The 16,177-nt window shown below is 36.2% G+C and overlaps 1 protein-coding gene across 1 annotated transcript in view; it reads right to left on the bottom strand.

Moving 5' to 3' along the window:
- Nucleotides 1–3,395: 3,395 nt before the first annotated feature.
- Nucleotides 3,396–16,177, bottom strand: part of BPIFC (BPI fold containing family C) — a 15,887-nt gene continuing 3,105 nt past the window's right edge. Inside the window, exons 4-15 of the mRNA XM_029283506.1 lie at nucleotides 14,808–14,963; nucleotides 13,251–13,314; nucleotides 12,148–12,208; nucleotides 11,504–11,595; nucleotides 10,860–11,039; nucleotides 9,493–9,546; nucleotides 9,226–9,396; nucleotides 7,346–7,413; nucleotides 6,189–6,231; nucleotides 4,600–4,663; nucleotides 3,943–4,019; nucleotides 3,396–3,437 (exon numbers count right to left, since the gene is read on the bottom strand). Of these exons, the coding sequence (XP_029139339.1) occupies nucleotides 3,396–3,437; nucleotides 3,943–4,019; nucleotides 4,600–4,663; nucleotides 6,189–6,231; nucleotides 7,346–7,413; nucleotides 9,226–9,396; nucleotides 9,493–9,546; nucleotides 10,860–11,039; nucleotides 11,504–11,595; nucleotides 12,148–12,208; nucleotides 13,251–13,314; nucleotides 14,808–14,963 (1,072 nt within the window). The remainder of the gene's footprint in view (nucleotides 3,438–3,942; nucleotides 4,020–4,599; nucleotides 4,664–6,188; nucleotides 6,232–7,345; nucleotides 7,414–9,225; nucleotides 9,397–9,492; nucleotides 9,547–10,859; nucleotides 11,040–11,503; nucleotides 11,596–12,147; nucleotides 12,209–13,250; nucleotides 13,315–14,807; nucleotides 14,964–16,177) is intronic.

Genomic DNA, 16,177 nt, shown 5'->3' with positions numbered 1-16,177 from the left:
GGAAGCCGAGACGGCTCCGCCCCAATTCTCTATCAGACCGAGAGGAGATACTACGGAAGCCGAAAAGGCTCAATTTAGGGTTAGTGGAGCAACGCTGCAAAAAGTCGGACGACTGTTGGACGGAAATAAAGGGATACTGAGTCTTCGCTTACGTGTAGTGGTCGTCTGTAGTTTTGAAACTAGTTTTGAAACAGGAGTCAGCTAAGATTCTTCTTTTCTGCCTCTTTCTCGCTCTCTTTAGAAACAGCTAAAAGTTGGTGTGTTTGCGTGCTGTCTCATATCAAATGGAACAAAGGCGGACACGCTCACAAGAGTCAAATGGGGGAATACACTTTTGAATAAGGAGAAACAGCCAAGCCACGACTCTATGCGTACTTTCACTAAGAGATGGCTATCTAGAGATACACATTAGTTGCTGGAGAATGGCATTTAACCATATAATATTTCATGGAATATATAAACGTGATAATCCAGGAATTCATATAAAACATTTATTAGTCTTTAAGGTGTCACGATGCTCCAGGTTTTTGCTGCAGTGTAGTACAAATTGAATATTTTTAATAGGGGATGAATATCAGCCACCGAGATATTTGCTGAATTTGTGGTAATTAATTCTATCAAAATAAAGGAGCCCCTCAGAATCAAGGATTTTCTGGTTGACGCTCATAGGTCCAGCAGTGGAAACTATTTTAGAAGATGCGGCTTGCCTGTGTTCTTATACCCCCTGGACTATACCTCTTATCATTCCCAGATATTGGGGTGAATGTGAATGAAAACATGAGATACCCGCATTAGCTCTCCTTTGATATTTGAAAATTAAAGAGTGGTTTGGGTCTGCAATACAAATCACTATTTCATGATAAAGTTGGCTCAATTTTGGGGATTTTTTTTTTTAAGGAACATGTCCTCTTTTCCTTAAGGTAAAGTGTCCATTTTCATGCCATAATTCAAGAAAAACAAGAGAAACTAAGCAGTTTTACTAAATCATGTAATTAAGTTTGTGTGTTAATTCCAAGGCATATTTTGAAGATATGCAGTAGAATCTTTGCTGATGTTAGGCTGTTCTGTTTCTGGTCCACATCTGGTTCATGACCGTCCATCTTGACTCTTCTGTATGTTGTTGTGAATCCATATGAAGGAAGACAGGATAGAGGTGCTGATCTGAAATTGCAGCTCCCAAATTTAAAACCAGAATTCTCTGCTCATTTGGTAAATGTCATTACCAAAAGCTACATGTAAGACATGACCAATCCAATTTTAAAATATTTTTTACGATGGTTATTAAATGAACATTACTGCCTTTAAGCAGTCATTAAGCAGTGAACCCATTGTTCACTATGGCACAGTTTTGCTGGAAGTGAGAACTGGTTTTCAGCAACACTCATAAAAATCCAATCATGTGACTACCAGACACTGCAAATGGATATAAAAATGGCTGTCTTGCCAAGTTCCCAAAGTACGGCCTCATGAGTTAAGAGGGTGATTGTCAGAACTTCAGATCTGGATTGTAAGTCCCCTTTTTCAGGTAGGTTGTAACTTTGATCGCTAAGTTGTAAGTCAAGGACTACCTGTATTACAGTGTTCATTGAATACAATAAGACTTGCCAGGAAAAATTGACATTGAATTGACAGAATCTTTGTGAAAGTTCAGTGGCTCTTCAAAGAATGAGGAGTCTTATATGCAAAGTGTTGTCTATTTTTATGTAATAATTTTTAGTTGGGCAAGATCTGTAATATTGCAGTAATAATATGATGATGAAAATAGTAATTAGAGAAATGTTTTTTTCCTGTATAAGTTGGACACATTGGGCTAAACCATTATTTGTTTAACCATGGCTTATTCAATAAGTTACAATTAGGTTGATTTATACAACACATGCAACAATAATTAGATGTAGCATTGTAAGCCGGAACCAAACAAACTAAATTGCATGAATCCACTCATAGTGTAAGTGAAAAAATAAGTAGCAAAATTCATTCTGCAGTTATATATTGTTTTATCCCAAATAGATAGTGCAGACAATTGAAGCCACTTATTTAGGTTTGTAGTGGTCCATTTTTGTCCCATAATCCACAGCCAGCTAGATTGCACTCACTTGGAATTATGGGAATCATATCCAGGGGATCTAGAGGACTCCAGTGTAGACTCTATTTACAGAATCTGGTTTTGAACCAGGTCTAATGTTATACATAATGGTTGTCAAATCTCCAAATGGGTTATAATATTTTTTTTACATATTTTTATCCCGCCTATATTATTTTTATATTTTTATAAATAACTTAAGGCAGTGAACACATCTAATAATTTTTCCTCCTCTTTTCCACACAACAACCCTGTGAGGTGAGTTGGGCTGAGAGTGTGACTGGCACAAAGTCATCCAGTCAGCTGTCTTGCCTAAGGTGGGACTAGAACTCAGAGTCTTCTTGTTTCTAGCCTCAAAAAACTCAGATTTGAGTTTTGCTCTAGCTTCTAGATTTGGCTAAAAAACAAAGAAAAGAAAAGAAAAGAAAAAGTTGTGTATCTCTTTGCTGACACCTAAATTTTTGCAGCCAGGTCTGGTAGCTGTATAGTTACCGTTATCAAAGATTTCTCTTACACAGAAATTAGATTCACTGATCATACAAAATTATAATGTGATTTCTTTTTAATCTTGTGTGTTGTGACCATATTAAAAAAAACTATGGCTTGTTTGAACCCAGATAGCAAATTCAATAAAATACTACATATGCTTACATGATCTTCTCCAATTCAGGAAGGACGGAACATGAATAAATAATGGTATTTCTAATACAAAGTTTCTAACAGCAGTGCAAAACTCTCAAATTCTTCAACTTTCCTAATTAAATTGTTATTTCATATAATATACTAGAATTATAAATCTTTTGGTCATATATAACAGGGATAGGCAATACATAGGAGTAGGACTGGGAATTACAACTCAGCTTCTTGACCTTCCACATGGCCACAAGAGGCTATCAAGTGATACTGTTATGTCCCTGAAAGGCCTGGGTGGGGGGAAATTGGGGAGGTTAAGGTATATACTTAGAAACAGGAGACTACTATCTATGCACTTAATACCACTCTCTGCTAAAACCACACTGGTGAAATCCACTAATTTTGCCTCCAAAGCTGAGCAGCTCCATTTTGGGCACTGGGGAAATTCATTATCCACTCCCGATATATAGTTGTGACAATGTTGGGCCAATATTTTCAGCTTCAGTTTGTTGCTATCTTAAACCAATGTGTTATGCATTTGTGAACTTCTGGTTGAACTATTAAAAATTTCATTCACCTATTTGCTCACCCACAAATGCCTATTGGCTCTTATGCATTTTATGCATCTATAGTAAAAAAAAAATAGTCAATGTTTGCTTGGAGATCAAAGTCTTCCTCATTATCGTAGGCTTTGAACATCAGTGGAAATCAGCAAGAAACCCTAAGAACATATACAAAAATATATTTTATTGCAGGTTTATAACAGCTTGATTATTAGAAATTTCACTTCAGCTATTTTGTGAATTGAACTCTAGAAATAAGTAGCTTATGATTGACAAAAAAATAAAATTGTCATGTCATTGTATTATGGAGTCACTGTGTATGGGTTCGGTAGCTATATACATTTGTTTAATAAATAATATAAATATTGTAGTTACAGAAACAAATATTTGTGGATATGTGTCACATGTACGTTCGGTCATAAAGGGGGTCTGAATAGGAGATACTGAAAACTATCTATCTATCTATCTATCTATCTATCTATCTATCTATCTATCTATCTATCTATCTATCTATCTATCTATCTATCTATCTAAAATTTGGAGACCACCTATCTTCTTCACAGAATGACTCTGTTTGGAAGCACATGACAATTTTCTAACAAATATCATCTGATCTTAATACAGCATCCTAATCAACTAAGAACAGACATTACCAAATCTTACCTCATAAATTCTAATACTGGGCTTCATAAGAAAAATTGTGTCCAAGACAGGCAGAGGAAATCCATCCTTTAGTTGAACTTAACAAAACAGGAAAAAAGAGAGAAAGAAAAAGATTTAGAGTAACTATGACTAGAATAGCTTTTGCAAACGCATTCTTTAATCTAAAAGCTGAATGTGTTGTATATTATTGCTCAGATATGAACATTTTAACATTCATTTTATTTTTTATTCAGCAGAAAGTAGTTTATAATATCTTAAAGAAGATATTATATCTCACTTTAAAGATAGAAAAGGGAGGCACTGAAATACACATTTTTTTTGCAGCTGTTATGCTATATTCGTATTCCACTGACTTTGATTGTGAATACAGCATGGCAATAGTAGTGATAGATAGTATAATACTGATCATATGAATGGATATAAATCTGAGTAACTATTAAGCAGGAATAAAAATCTAAGCATACAACTGATACATTTTAACCACCAGTCTTAGAAGTTCTTTATTAGCCTCTCCACTTTATTTAACTTTATTTATGGACATGTTGGCTGGAACTTACAGGACTGTTTAAAAGTCTTTAGTATATTTGAAGCTGGCTTAGAAACAAAAGTCATTAAAGAAAGAGAAATTGAGAGAAAGAAAGATGAAGCTGTGCTTACAATTGGCTGCTGGAATTATTCCAGTTCGTAAAATGTAAGACAGGAAATTATCCAAAAGTGAAGCCTGCAATGCAAAATGAAGATTGACTTTGCTTCAGTGTCGGTGTTTAAGCAGGATGTACAGCATTTGTTTTTATGTAATGGGTCTTTTAGAATTTCTGTGAATCCAACCTCTCAAGAAGTTTATAATCAAAGGAGCAATAAACAAAACCAAAAAGCCAATTCCTACATTGAGATCCAGCAGATGCTGAATTTTATATGTATCTAGAATAATATGTGGCCTTGATTGTCATCATACAGTGTGAGGGCAAATCATTTCCCAAACTTTCAAAGTAGTTGGCTTTTTTGCCATCTCTGCAAATCTTAGTTTTTCCTTCTGCTTATCCCAGTGCCAGGTTAAGTTCACATTCAAATAAATCTACATGTGTGAGGATGTTTTCTTGCATTGAAGGGATTGCCTGCCACCTCTTCTATTTCCATCACTATCATGATTGACTGTCCTCACGGAGAAATTCTTAAATGCTGCTTCTCACTGAATTGGTGCAATGGATAATATATTTCGCAAGCAAAGTGACTTGATGCTATATACAGAAGACAACTTTCTTAGTTTCCTAATAATGTTTAATTATTTAGTTTGCAAATTATTTGCTTTTCTACAGCCCTTCTCTAAATCCTATATAATATTATATTTGCATATTGTTTTATTTGCATATTTTATATAATATCATTTATCATAAACTTGGTTCTACTATTTGTTGCAATAATATGCACATTACTGAAAGAAATTATCTTGAAAATGAAGCTTCAACCTCTTATAGAAGAGAATTCAAATTCCCAGCCTGAAGCATGCTGAATCTCAAGAACTGTATAAAATGTCTCTGTGAGTATCTGTCTCTGTGTGGCTGTGTATGTATGTGTCTCTGTCAGAGGGACCCCAAAGGTGGAGGATGTCCCAAACAGTTCAGTGAAGAGTGAATATGCTTAGTAATAATACAACAACACTAAATACCTGTAGAAAGATAGAAAATGGAAAATTGTGAACAGATACTAAATACAGCAGGGGTCCCCAACCCCCAGGCTGTGGATTTGCACCAGTAGGCGGCATGCCAGCAACTGGGCCATCAAAAAAGCAAAGCTACATCTGCAGGATGCAGGCAGAACATGAAACCACGGCCCCTCCAGTCCATGGAAAAACCTCTCTCCCTGGAACTAGTTCCTGGTGCCCAAAAGGTTGGGGGCTACTGAAAATCCAAAATCTAAGAATGGTAACTAAGTGGTAGAATTCCCACCAATTCTTTGTCTCATAAATTCCTTTTTCATTTTTTAGATGAAAAACATTATATAGTGAAATAGTTCCCAAGAAAACAATACAGGAAGGGGGCAATGGTACTGAAATATTATTGGAAAGAAAGTTAAACTTAAAGGAAAGGGAAAAAAATAATGGGATCAATCATCAGGACAGCACATTTTATAGAATTTAATAGTTCTATGAAGAAAATTTAAAAGGTAAAGGAATATACTTTGTAAGCAATTCAGTTCTATCTGCTACAAGTTGCACCTGCTTATTTTCCCTAGAGGCTGAAATTTACCTCAAAGAGGCCAACGTTGGAATGAGCCAAGGAGATGTGGAAACTGAAAGAAAGAAAGCATAATGCAGAGATTACTGTACATGGCCAAAGATAGTAATGTCAGTGTGGCATTGCTGAGTTGTTGGTCTTGAATCAGAAAGATTGGGGTTCAGTTTTTTCTCATGACCTTGACCACTCACACTGGGGCAATACACACTTCTTGTTTGCCCAAGTGCAAGGACAACCCACCCATTGTTTCAGGAAAGCAGGCAGAGTTGATATCACCCTTAGCCCACCCCTAGGCTGCTAGTAAGGCAAGCTCACTCCATGTTTGTAACCTTCCTTCCTTCCTTCCTTCCTTCCTCCCTCCCTCCCTCCCTCCCTCCCTCCCTTGTAACCTGTTGAAATCCTAGACTTTTTAAAATAGATTCAGCAGAAGAAGGATGGCATATCGGCTCTTTTTTCCATTTTTTTCAAACAGGGAGGTCCTTACTCCCATGTTTTTAACTGGCTAAAATTAACAACAGTTTTGCCAAGTTTCCCTTCTGAGCCCAAGAGACAAGAACTGAATTTTTTTTTAAGGATTTGCAATGGAATAGTGAAATGGGGAAGATTTCTTTTTGTCTATCTTAAACTGGGTGTAATTGACGAAAGTTCAGCCTTGAACAGGACGTAAACCATAATTTTTCATATATGGTAAAATTTTAATTGCATATTACTGTTAAATTCACAATTGTAATATGTACTATCACAATTACTCCAGTGGTTTAATAATGATTTTTTGTATGTAATATTTCCCATCAATACAACCATACAGTCATATCCAATCATTCAGTTTTGAGCTCCTTTCTAAGCAATCAAGACTAATCTCATGTGCATTTTCCTTGATAAGAGTTAAAATAATTCTTCATGATTCAATTTGAGAGAGGATGTAAAATATGCATTGGCCATAATACTCCCTTTATATTGCAAAAGTTTCTTTACTACATTTATATCTTAGATTAGTCTTCCTGTACATGATGCTCTCCGTTAAATAAATTCAGTTCCATAAGACCATTTCAGCATGTCCTTTTTATATTTTATGTTTATTTTAAGCTGCCAAACGTTTAAATACTAGATTAATCAATTTAAGCAGTTTTGGGAATACAATGGATGAAAAATCTAACAAAGGTTTTTACCTGTTCAAGCACAATGTAGTTAGCAACCTCCGATCAAATATAGTCAAATCTGCATGCGTTCTAGTTGTCTATGAAAAAGAAAGATTAGTATATAATAAGTAATTATTTTACAGTTTCAGACAGGTGCTGTAATAGTATCTGGGAAAGAACCTGGGATTTGAGGCAAAGTGATGTTGCCTGGACTAGAGAATGGTTGGATAAGAGACAGCATAGCCCCCACCCCCCACCTCCGGTTAAGAGGCTCTGAAGCAGGGGTGTCAAATTCAATTTCATTGAGGGCCGCATCAGCATTGCGGTTGCCCTCAGGGGCCCGGGTGGATGCGGCCTACTGGGCGGGTGTGGATGGAGTGGGTGTGGCCTACTGGGTGGGTGTGGCCAGCTCTACATCGTTTGCGTCAAGGGTGCCTGTGGGGGCCTGGGCAGGAGTGGGATAGATCTGAGGGTCTCTGGCAGAAGGGGGTGGGACCAAGGCAAGTGCCAAGGCATGGTCCACTGGAGGAGCCTCACTGTTCCTCTCATGCCATGCGGGGGGGGGGGCTTATGGAGCTAAGACTGAATGCGTTTCAGCATAGATGGCCACCACAAAATTGTACATTGGCTCCCGGCTGGCCCTGGGCCGTTCCCTCACTGTTTCCAGGATGGCTTCGCGGGCCACATGAAACCACTTCGCGGGCCGCATCTGGCCCCCGGGCCTTGTGTTTGCCATGTCTGCTCTGAAGGGACCCACCCTAGTATCTTGGACTATAAATGAAATGATGGGAGAATTGTGCTTTCAGACATGCAAGACTGAGGTCAGCTTTACCAAGTAGACCAGACAGGAAACATAATCAGATGAGCTAATTTTACTTTATTGTAAAGCTACATTAATAGAATCTTGCAACTCTGAAAATTCCTTCCTTCTCTCTAGAGTTCCTGCTGGGTTCCTCAGTTACTTTGCTTATAGAATGCTTGCAGGGAGAAAATCAGCCAGCAGGAAATTGAAGTCCAAGCCTGCCAAGCAGGTAAGTGGTTGCTGTTGGGTGGAAGAGGAAATGAGGATGCGTGTGGATGTGCAAGTTAGGAGGAAGGATATATGGGAGTGCATGAGAGGTGCCACGTGGGTCAGGAAAAATATACAAGTGTGCACAAGAGATTCCAGGTGGATTGGTTCGGGCACATGGGGGGATGACATGAGTCAAGAAATAAGCAGAGGTGCATGAGAGGTACCATTCAGGTGGGGTTGGGCATGCGAGGGGGGCAGTGTGGGTCAAGAAAGGTGCATGTGAGTACACAAGAGGTGCCATGTAAGTCAGGGACTACACCCGGGGAATAGCATGGATTGGAAAAGATGCATGAGGGTGCACAAGAGCTGCGCATAGAGACATGAGGGCAGAAGGGAATGCATGGAGGTCCCTTCTTTTCCCTAGTGCTGCTGCCAGGTGGGGCAGAGACTGAGAAGTTGCAAGAGTGGCTGGGAAACTGTCACAGAATGGAATGTTGAAAATGAGCGTCATGTCTGGCAGCTGAAGCAGCCACAACTTTCCTAAAATTCATTTCATTTTATATGGAGATGTTAGGTAAGAAAACAGATCACTATGAATAACATGGACTTTTTCAGTGACTTTCGAATAATATAAGCAGACATTGTTTTGAACTTTAATTTTCATCAGGACAAGTGAGGCAAAATACTGTATTTTAATCTAAAACGTCTGGGTTACCTATAGCCTGTCTTTAGAATACAGTTAGATATGAGATGAATTAGAGAACTATTTTATAGCCAACATCCAAGCACTGGGGCTCTTAACAATCTGAGTAAGATGAAAAAAATTACAGGATGGTTCATAACTTCACAGATTCCTATAAACTGGTCTAGAGAGAGAATTGGATATTGTAAGACTTACTATGTTCAAGGTGAACATGGATTCAGTGGTTGAGTTTGGCATCTTTGCCAATACTTCCATAGAAGCAGAAAATACCAGGATGGATTTATTGTCATGCAGACTAATCACAGGTGCATCGATAATTCTTATGTTCATAATTACTGGAAGTGGCTTTGCATAAATATGAGAAATCTGTAAAGTTTAGAAGTAGAGACCAAGTTTCAGAAAAATTAAAACAAGTTTTTAAAAATGCAAACAGCAAGTTTTGAAGAAATGAAAAACACTTACAGTGGGAATGATGCTATTCAATGTATCTGTAGTTAACTTGAAATAAGAAGAAAGCTGTAAAATGAAATTACATGTTAGGTTATCTTATGAAAATTGTGTGCCTTTGTGTGAACTTAATTATCTGGGGAGACAATGGCTTCCTTTTCACCTAATGCGTTCCAACAGAGGCTGTACAGGTCAATTATTTATTTACTGCCTAAATGCATTTCTCTGTTTTTAAAAAGAATGTACTGATTTCAATGTTCTTACTAGCAAAAAGAATTCTGCTAAATATGTGTTCAGAAATACTTCTGTTTCACAGAAGCCTTTAGTAAATGTGATAACCATAAGCAAATTAAACCTGCAAAATATTATTTCTATTTCCATTTGGAGGTGGAAAATGTAATTAGCAAAGAAAAGTGGGGGAGGAAGAGGGAGAGGAAGAAAGAGATTGGTGAACAAAGATGAATTTGGACAGCCCTTGTGTATAACTCCCAGATTTTTAGGTTTTTTTTTCAATTAAACCCATAAATATTAAGGTATAGGAGTTATTAAATCGTTCTGTACTAAGGCTCCCACAAATGAAAGCAAGTCATTAGATCCCACCCCAATCTCACGATATTACTAAAGATTAAAGCTTGATATCATTTGGAATTCTTTTGAACATTAGCCAAGAGGTGCTGTATGAGCTGTCATCTGATAGAGAACACTTATAAATAAATAGATGTATTGGAATTGCAATTTCGGGGATCCCTATGCTTCAGAATGTAGTTGTCATGGAAAAATTCCAGTGGGCTAATAGAATATGTCCACACAAAGCCAAGAGATCAGACAGATGTGAAAGAAAAAAAATGGCCCATATTACTAAGAACAGTTTGCACATCCTAGAGGCCTTTCTAGGGATTCTTCTGCATCCAGATCCCTTCTTCAGCGGTTTCTCTTTGGCAAGATGAAGTCCTTCTCTTCATTAATTTCTGTCTCATGCAGTCTTATGAACTGTTGACCTGAAGTCCTGTCCACCCAATCTTGAGTAGACAGAAACTACATCTATATCCTTACTGCCAATGCCTAACTTGCTTCTGTTGCCTTTGTTCTCAGTTACTTTCAGGCTCCAATTTGAAGGTGTCAGAACAAGGACAAACATTCTGCTTCAGACCCAGCATTGTTCAGGACAATTGAAGTTTCACTCACTCATGAGCTGGAGAGGGGATGAAGGCAATGCCATGGAAACATAGCAGAAAACAGGCTTCACTGTTAGTTGCAAGTGGGGAAAAAGGCCCATAGTAAACTATGTCAAGGAGAAGGCTGAGCTTGGGTAGGATTTTAAATGGCAGACTAATACATAACATTTACACCTTTTTCTTTGAAACATAGCATTTTGCACTTACCATTTCCTCTTGCTCAGCAGAGATAGTAAAAGCCCCAGAAATGAAATAAGCCAGTGAAGCAGACTGCAAGAAATATTCTGAGATTCCTATATAGAACATAGAGTTGTTCTCATTCAGAAGAACAAAGGGAGTTGGCTTGAAGGGGGGTTCTGTGGTTTCTTCCACTGGATAGACTGTTCCCTGAAAAGAATGGCAGAAGTGACAAGATATCATAGCTTGCAAATTTTGGCCTTTAAAACAGAATCAAAAGTTTTCAGGGAACCAGATCACTGAAATGCATACTTGAAATTAAGAGCATAATGCAATAAGACATATGGCCAAATCACCGAGTACAGTTCTAGGACCCTAAATATGGAAAACTCAAAAGTCAAACCTTTTTTAAAAAAAATTAAAAATGAACTGTGATGTGAAGACGTCCCTGAAATCTTGGACTATTTTGGCTTCACAACTCTTGCTACTGGCTAGAGTAGGAAATAATAGATGCAGCCAAAATAGCACTAATTAATATACTTAAATATCTTTGGATATGGCTTGCCATCAAAGCTATTGAGAAAAAATAATGATGCTTATTCCTTCAAATGAATAACAGACATATTGTAATGCAATTTCAGAAAATTATACATTATAAATATATTAGACTTTACCTTTAAATCCAAGTCAATTGATGATTCCAAGATAGTTGAAGAGTTTAACAGGGAATAGTCTATTACTGCAAAGTGACCAATCTGAACTTGGACTGTTGGGATATGGGATAAAATTGTCAGATGCTTAATGACAATAGTCAGGATGCAAACTAGTCCTGATAATGAATTTTTACAAAAGCAATGGTACTAGTACAGGAAACTGCTTGAATAGTTAAATAAATATTGTAAAGCTATATTTTCAACATAATCCTAAGATGTTTGCTTAAGTATAAATTTGCAAAATTTATGTACTTCTGCCATATAAGTTCATTTAGCATCAACCATAATTTTGGTCTTTTTGATGAGACTGCATCCTCCACAAAGTTCTACCAGAACAAGCCATCTCTCATTCGCCATCTAACCAATTTTCCTGTGCATTGGAGAAGGCTGGATTAGATCTGTGTGTCCATTCTGACTCTATAATTTTATGATTCCATAAAACAAGCAAGTTTATTATATTTTTTAATTATGCAAAAGTATCATTCTAGCCATCATTTTTATTTTCAGAAACTCAACCATAGCATGGGGAAATTATTCCGAACTGGAAGCTTTCGTAAAAACTAAACTCATTAGCTCAGTTTGCTAAAACAACCCAGAAAACATACCTGGATATTGGTTGAAGTTTTTATTAATCTTTTGGATCACAAAATTCACTTGATGACACAACTATAGGAATGCAAGCAAAAATTATTATTCTGGTCAATGTTTACTTATATGTTGGTAATAAGATCTTCCTAAGACTTCACAATTCTGCATCTCTATACTTATAGCTTGCTTTATCCTATATTTGAAGAATAGTGATTTTAAAAATCCATCATAATTGAATACATTTGTTGTAATCAATTAAATACATAATCATTTAGAGTAAATCTTACTCTAAATGTGTTGTCCCTCATCAATGAAGTTTGTAGAAACAAAGCGAAACAGAATATTTCTGAAAAATATCCAAGCATGACCTCAGATACCTTTCAAAAGGAAGGAAGCTCTATAATTCTGGAGCATGTAAAAAGTTTTATTCAGCTTTAGAAAGCTGAATAATTCATTCAGTGAGTGCCTCACTATAGTCAGAGAGCCTACATTTAAGCAGAGAATATAATGTACAACAGCAATCCATAAATAAAAAATGATGACAATGATTCTGATGTTTATGGAGTTGAATAATAAATATCCCAAGTGAGATATTTAGAATATTTCAAGTGATGTATTTTGAATGTCTGGACTTATCTTCTGGTATATTACATATGTGATGAAAATAAATACAAGAAAATATTTGCTATATATGTTTTAAATAAATAATAAATAACATATACACTCATTTGAAGCGGCTTAGAAACTTAATTTCTAAGCCACTAAAGGGTCCTTCATTTCCTGTTCTACCATCGATCTGAGCAAAATAAACCATGCCTAAATTTTTTATACAAACACACACACATACATGTACATATACATATAAATATACATTCTATTTATTCAAATAATGCACATGAAACAGCCTTATGAAAACATTCATATGCCACATTAATTCATCTTTTTGTTCTGAAAATGTCTTTATGGCAATTTGTGCACATAAATGGTACACAAGTTATAAACTGCAAAATCCTTATAACATTTTTGCATGTATTAAGGCTTTTGTTATTTATTTTAATAAACATATTTTTAGAAGAAATTGGATGAAGAAAACATTATGAAATAAATCCTTGTGGCTTACATTTGAGGCCAGCACACTACACAGCGATGTTACCACAGAAGTAGTAGAGTATGTATATAACCATCTGAAAAAAAGCAAGAATATTGTTAACTTGAGTTAATTAAATTTTGTATGTGTGCATCTATTATATGGGGAAATCAATCTCAATAAAAGCTAAATGATTCTGAATTTTTTAAACTGATCCCCGAATTTTAGGAGACAAAAGGAGTTGTCATGTTCTTGAATATGGTTGAATCGTTTCCCAATTATTTTTTATTTAGAATATTTATTGCAAATAAATCTGAAGTTATTTTTAGTGAGAAACTGCTCCATGTGTTCAAGATTGTGGCCCTGTACTTTATATTTCCTGATAGTTCTTATTAAAATTATTAGACATATTTTTCCTTCTTAGTCAAATGACTCACCTATATCTGTTGAGTCAATTATGCTGAACCATCAGGAGGAGTGAGCCTCAGAAATATACAGTAATTACTAGGCGTGCTTTCTGTAATATTATGGAATATAGTATTTGTAAGCAATTATCAGTTTGGTAATGTACCTCAGTTTATGTAGCTTACAAAATAGCTCTAAATTTGAGTTAGTGGTATTTATTTTAATGTTAACTCTTGATATTTGAATTTTCAACATGGCTTCTTTTGTGAGATTGAGAACTTTTGGGAATATTAGTAATCTGGAAGCTATTGAAATATACCACTTATGTGAGATTCTGATGACTATGCAGCTCCACCAGAGGAATGACTTCTGCTGTTAATTCTTATCATACTTGAATCAAGTCATGTGACAATTCCCAGTCATCCAACAACAATGGCCACTTTTATCTCATTTCAATGATGACTGGATTATGCTATAAGGACAATATAAATTACGAGAGAGGAAATTATCTAAAACTGGTATAAAAAATAGCAATGAATGCATATACCATATGTTCCAGAGTAAAAATAACACAATAATATCATAATAGGACATGTAATGCAGTGGTTTCCTTACAGTTAACATCAGTAAGCATCCTTAACATATGTTTTCATAGAAGCATGGGCAATTACCTCATTTTATGTCAAACGAGATAAATATTGTCGCTATCTATCTTTCTCAATCTGTCAAAAGTGTGATGATCTAGACAAGCTGTGTTTCTCAAGGCTGGTAGCTTTAAAAAGCATGGATTTCAACTCCCAGAATTCCCTGATATAGGTATATTGCTAGGGAAAGCTCAGTTTATATTCTTCATCTGATATTTCCCAGCCTTGGGCAGAAATTCCAGAGACTGGAAAAGTACAGAGAAATATAATTTTAAATTTGAATTTAAATTTGAAGCATGGTCCTTAACATTTTCTGGATTTAGGAATGTGTTCCTTTCATTTCAATTCTCCCAAGGGAATGTATACTGTATCCTGTACTTAGTGTAGGGGGAAATGAGGTTAATGCAGACTTAAGGTACATTTGGGGTAATAGTAAAAGCTACACATACCAGTGTTTAAAAACTGATAATCAAAATGTTTTAGGGATCCTAAAATCAATACTTGCAAATATACTTTTTAATTAGAACATTTTCCATTATACCTATAAGATTGATTCAGTTTGATGTCCATATCATCTATATCTCCTTTACAGCTGTCAAGCGACAATTTTAAATGACCAAATACATTCTGAGACACTTTTACAATTGCTGTGAGAGATATTCCTGAGATGAAGACAGCCCCTCTTCCAGAATCTTTGCTGCGGACAAGAAGACACAAAATGCTCATTTTATCATCTTGTTCTCAAGAAAATGCCAGGATTGCTTTAGAATTACATAACAAAATAACCTCTAAGTTTAAACATAAACACAAAAATGTATACATATACATGTCTAATAATGAAAGTAAAATATTTTATTTTGTATTTTATTTCTCATTGAGATTTAATAAAGTTAATAAAAAAATAAAATGCCAGGATTGCTTATGCTGAAGAATACATGTTAGCAATATAACATAGCTAAAAATCTCAAAGCCTGCCTTCCAGATGCATCATCTCATTTCTTGCTGACATCTCTGGATAGCAGTAAACTATGGAAAGTTGATGCAAAATCAACTATGCCCAAATACATCAGAAGTATCTGCCAGAACGGCAATTCCACTCACCCGAAACAATGTACAGGTAGTCCTCAAATTATGATCACAATTGAGCCCAAAATTTCTATTGCTAAGCAAGACATTAGTTAAGTGAGTTTTGCCCCATTTTACAATCTTTCTTGCCACAGTTGTTAAGTGAATCACTGCTGTTGTTAAAGTTAGTAACCTGGTTGTTAAGTGAATCTGGCTTCCCCATTGACTTTGCTTGTCAGAAGGCTGCAAAAGGGGATCATGTGACCCTGGGACTCTGCAACTGTCATAAAAATGATTCAGTTGCCAAGCGTCTGAATTTTGATCACGTGACCATGGGGATGCTGCAATGGTCATAAGTGTGAGAAATGGTCCTAAGTCACTTTTTCCAGTGCTGTTTATAACTTCAAACGGTCACTAAACAAACTGTTATAAGTCTAGGGCTACCTGTAACCACCTGAGGTTTATTCAGTGGGCACACATTTGCATTCTTACAACGTTGGTTCTATTTTTAGGCAGGATAAGATCATTGTCTGTGGTTGCAGATGCTGAGGGCAGAGGGATGCAGCTGCTCCCCTTAACTGCTTGCTCCCCTTAACTTCCTGAATCTCCCTATTTGCTACAGTATGTGAACCAGGATAAAACCATCTTTTTAATTAATCCAGGTTTTCCCTTTGCCTGCAAAAATCTAGAAGTTGGAGTTTTTTAGCCTTAAATATGTCTAAATATGTATTTCTTCAAGAGGAAGACTGTCTGATCTTGCAAGAAGGCAGAAGTTTTTATCCCTTTGCAACACCTTCCAAGGAACTCAAGATGAAGCACATAACCCTAGTTCTATTATTTATTCTG

Source organism: Protobothrops mucrosquamatus, unplaced genomic scaffold, assembly GCF_001527695.2.
Source record: "Protobothrops mucrosquamatus isolate PMUCROS unplaced genomic scaffold, P.Mucros_1.0 scaffold113, whole genome shotgun sequence".
NCBI lineage: Eukaryota > Metazoa > Chordata > Lepidosauria > Squamata > Viperidae > Protobothrops > Protobothrops mucrosquamatus.
The sequence above is the reverse complement of the archived record's forward strand: the minus strand, read 5'-3'. Positions and strand labels throughout refer to the sequence as shown.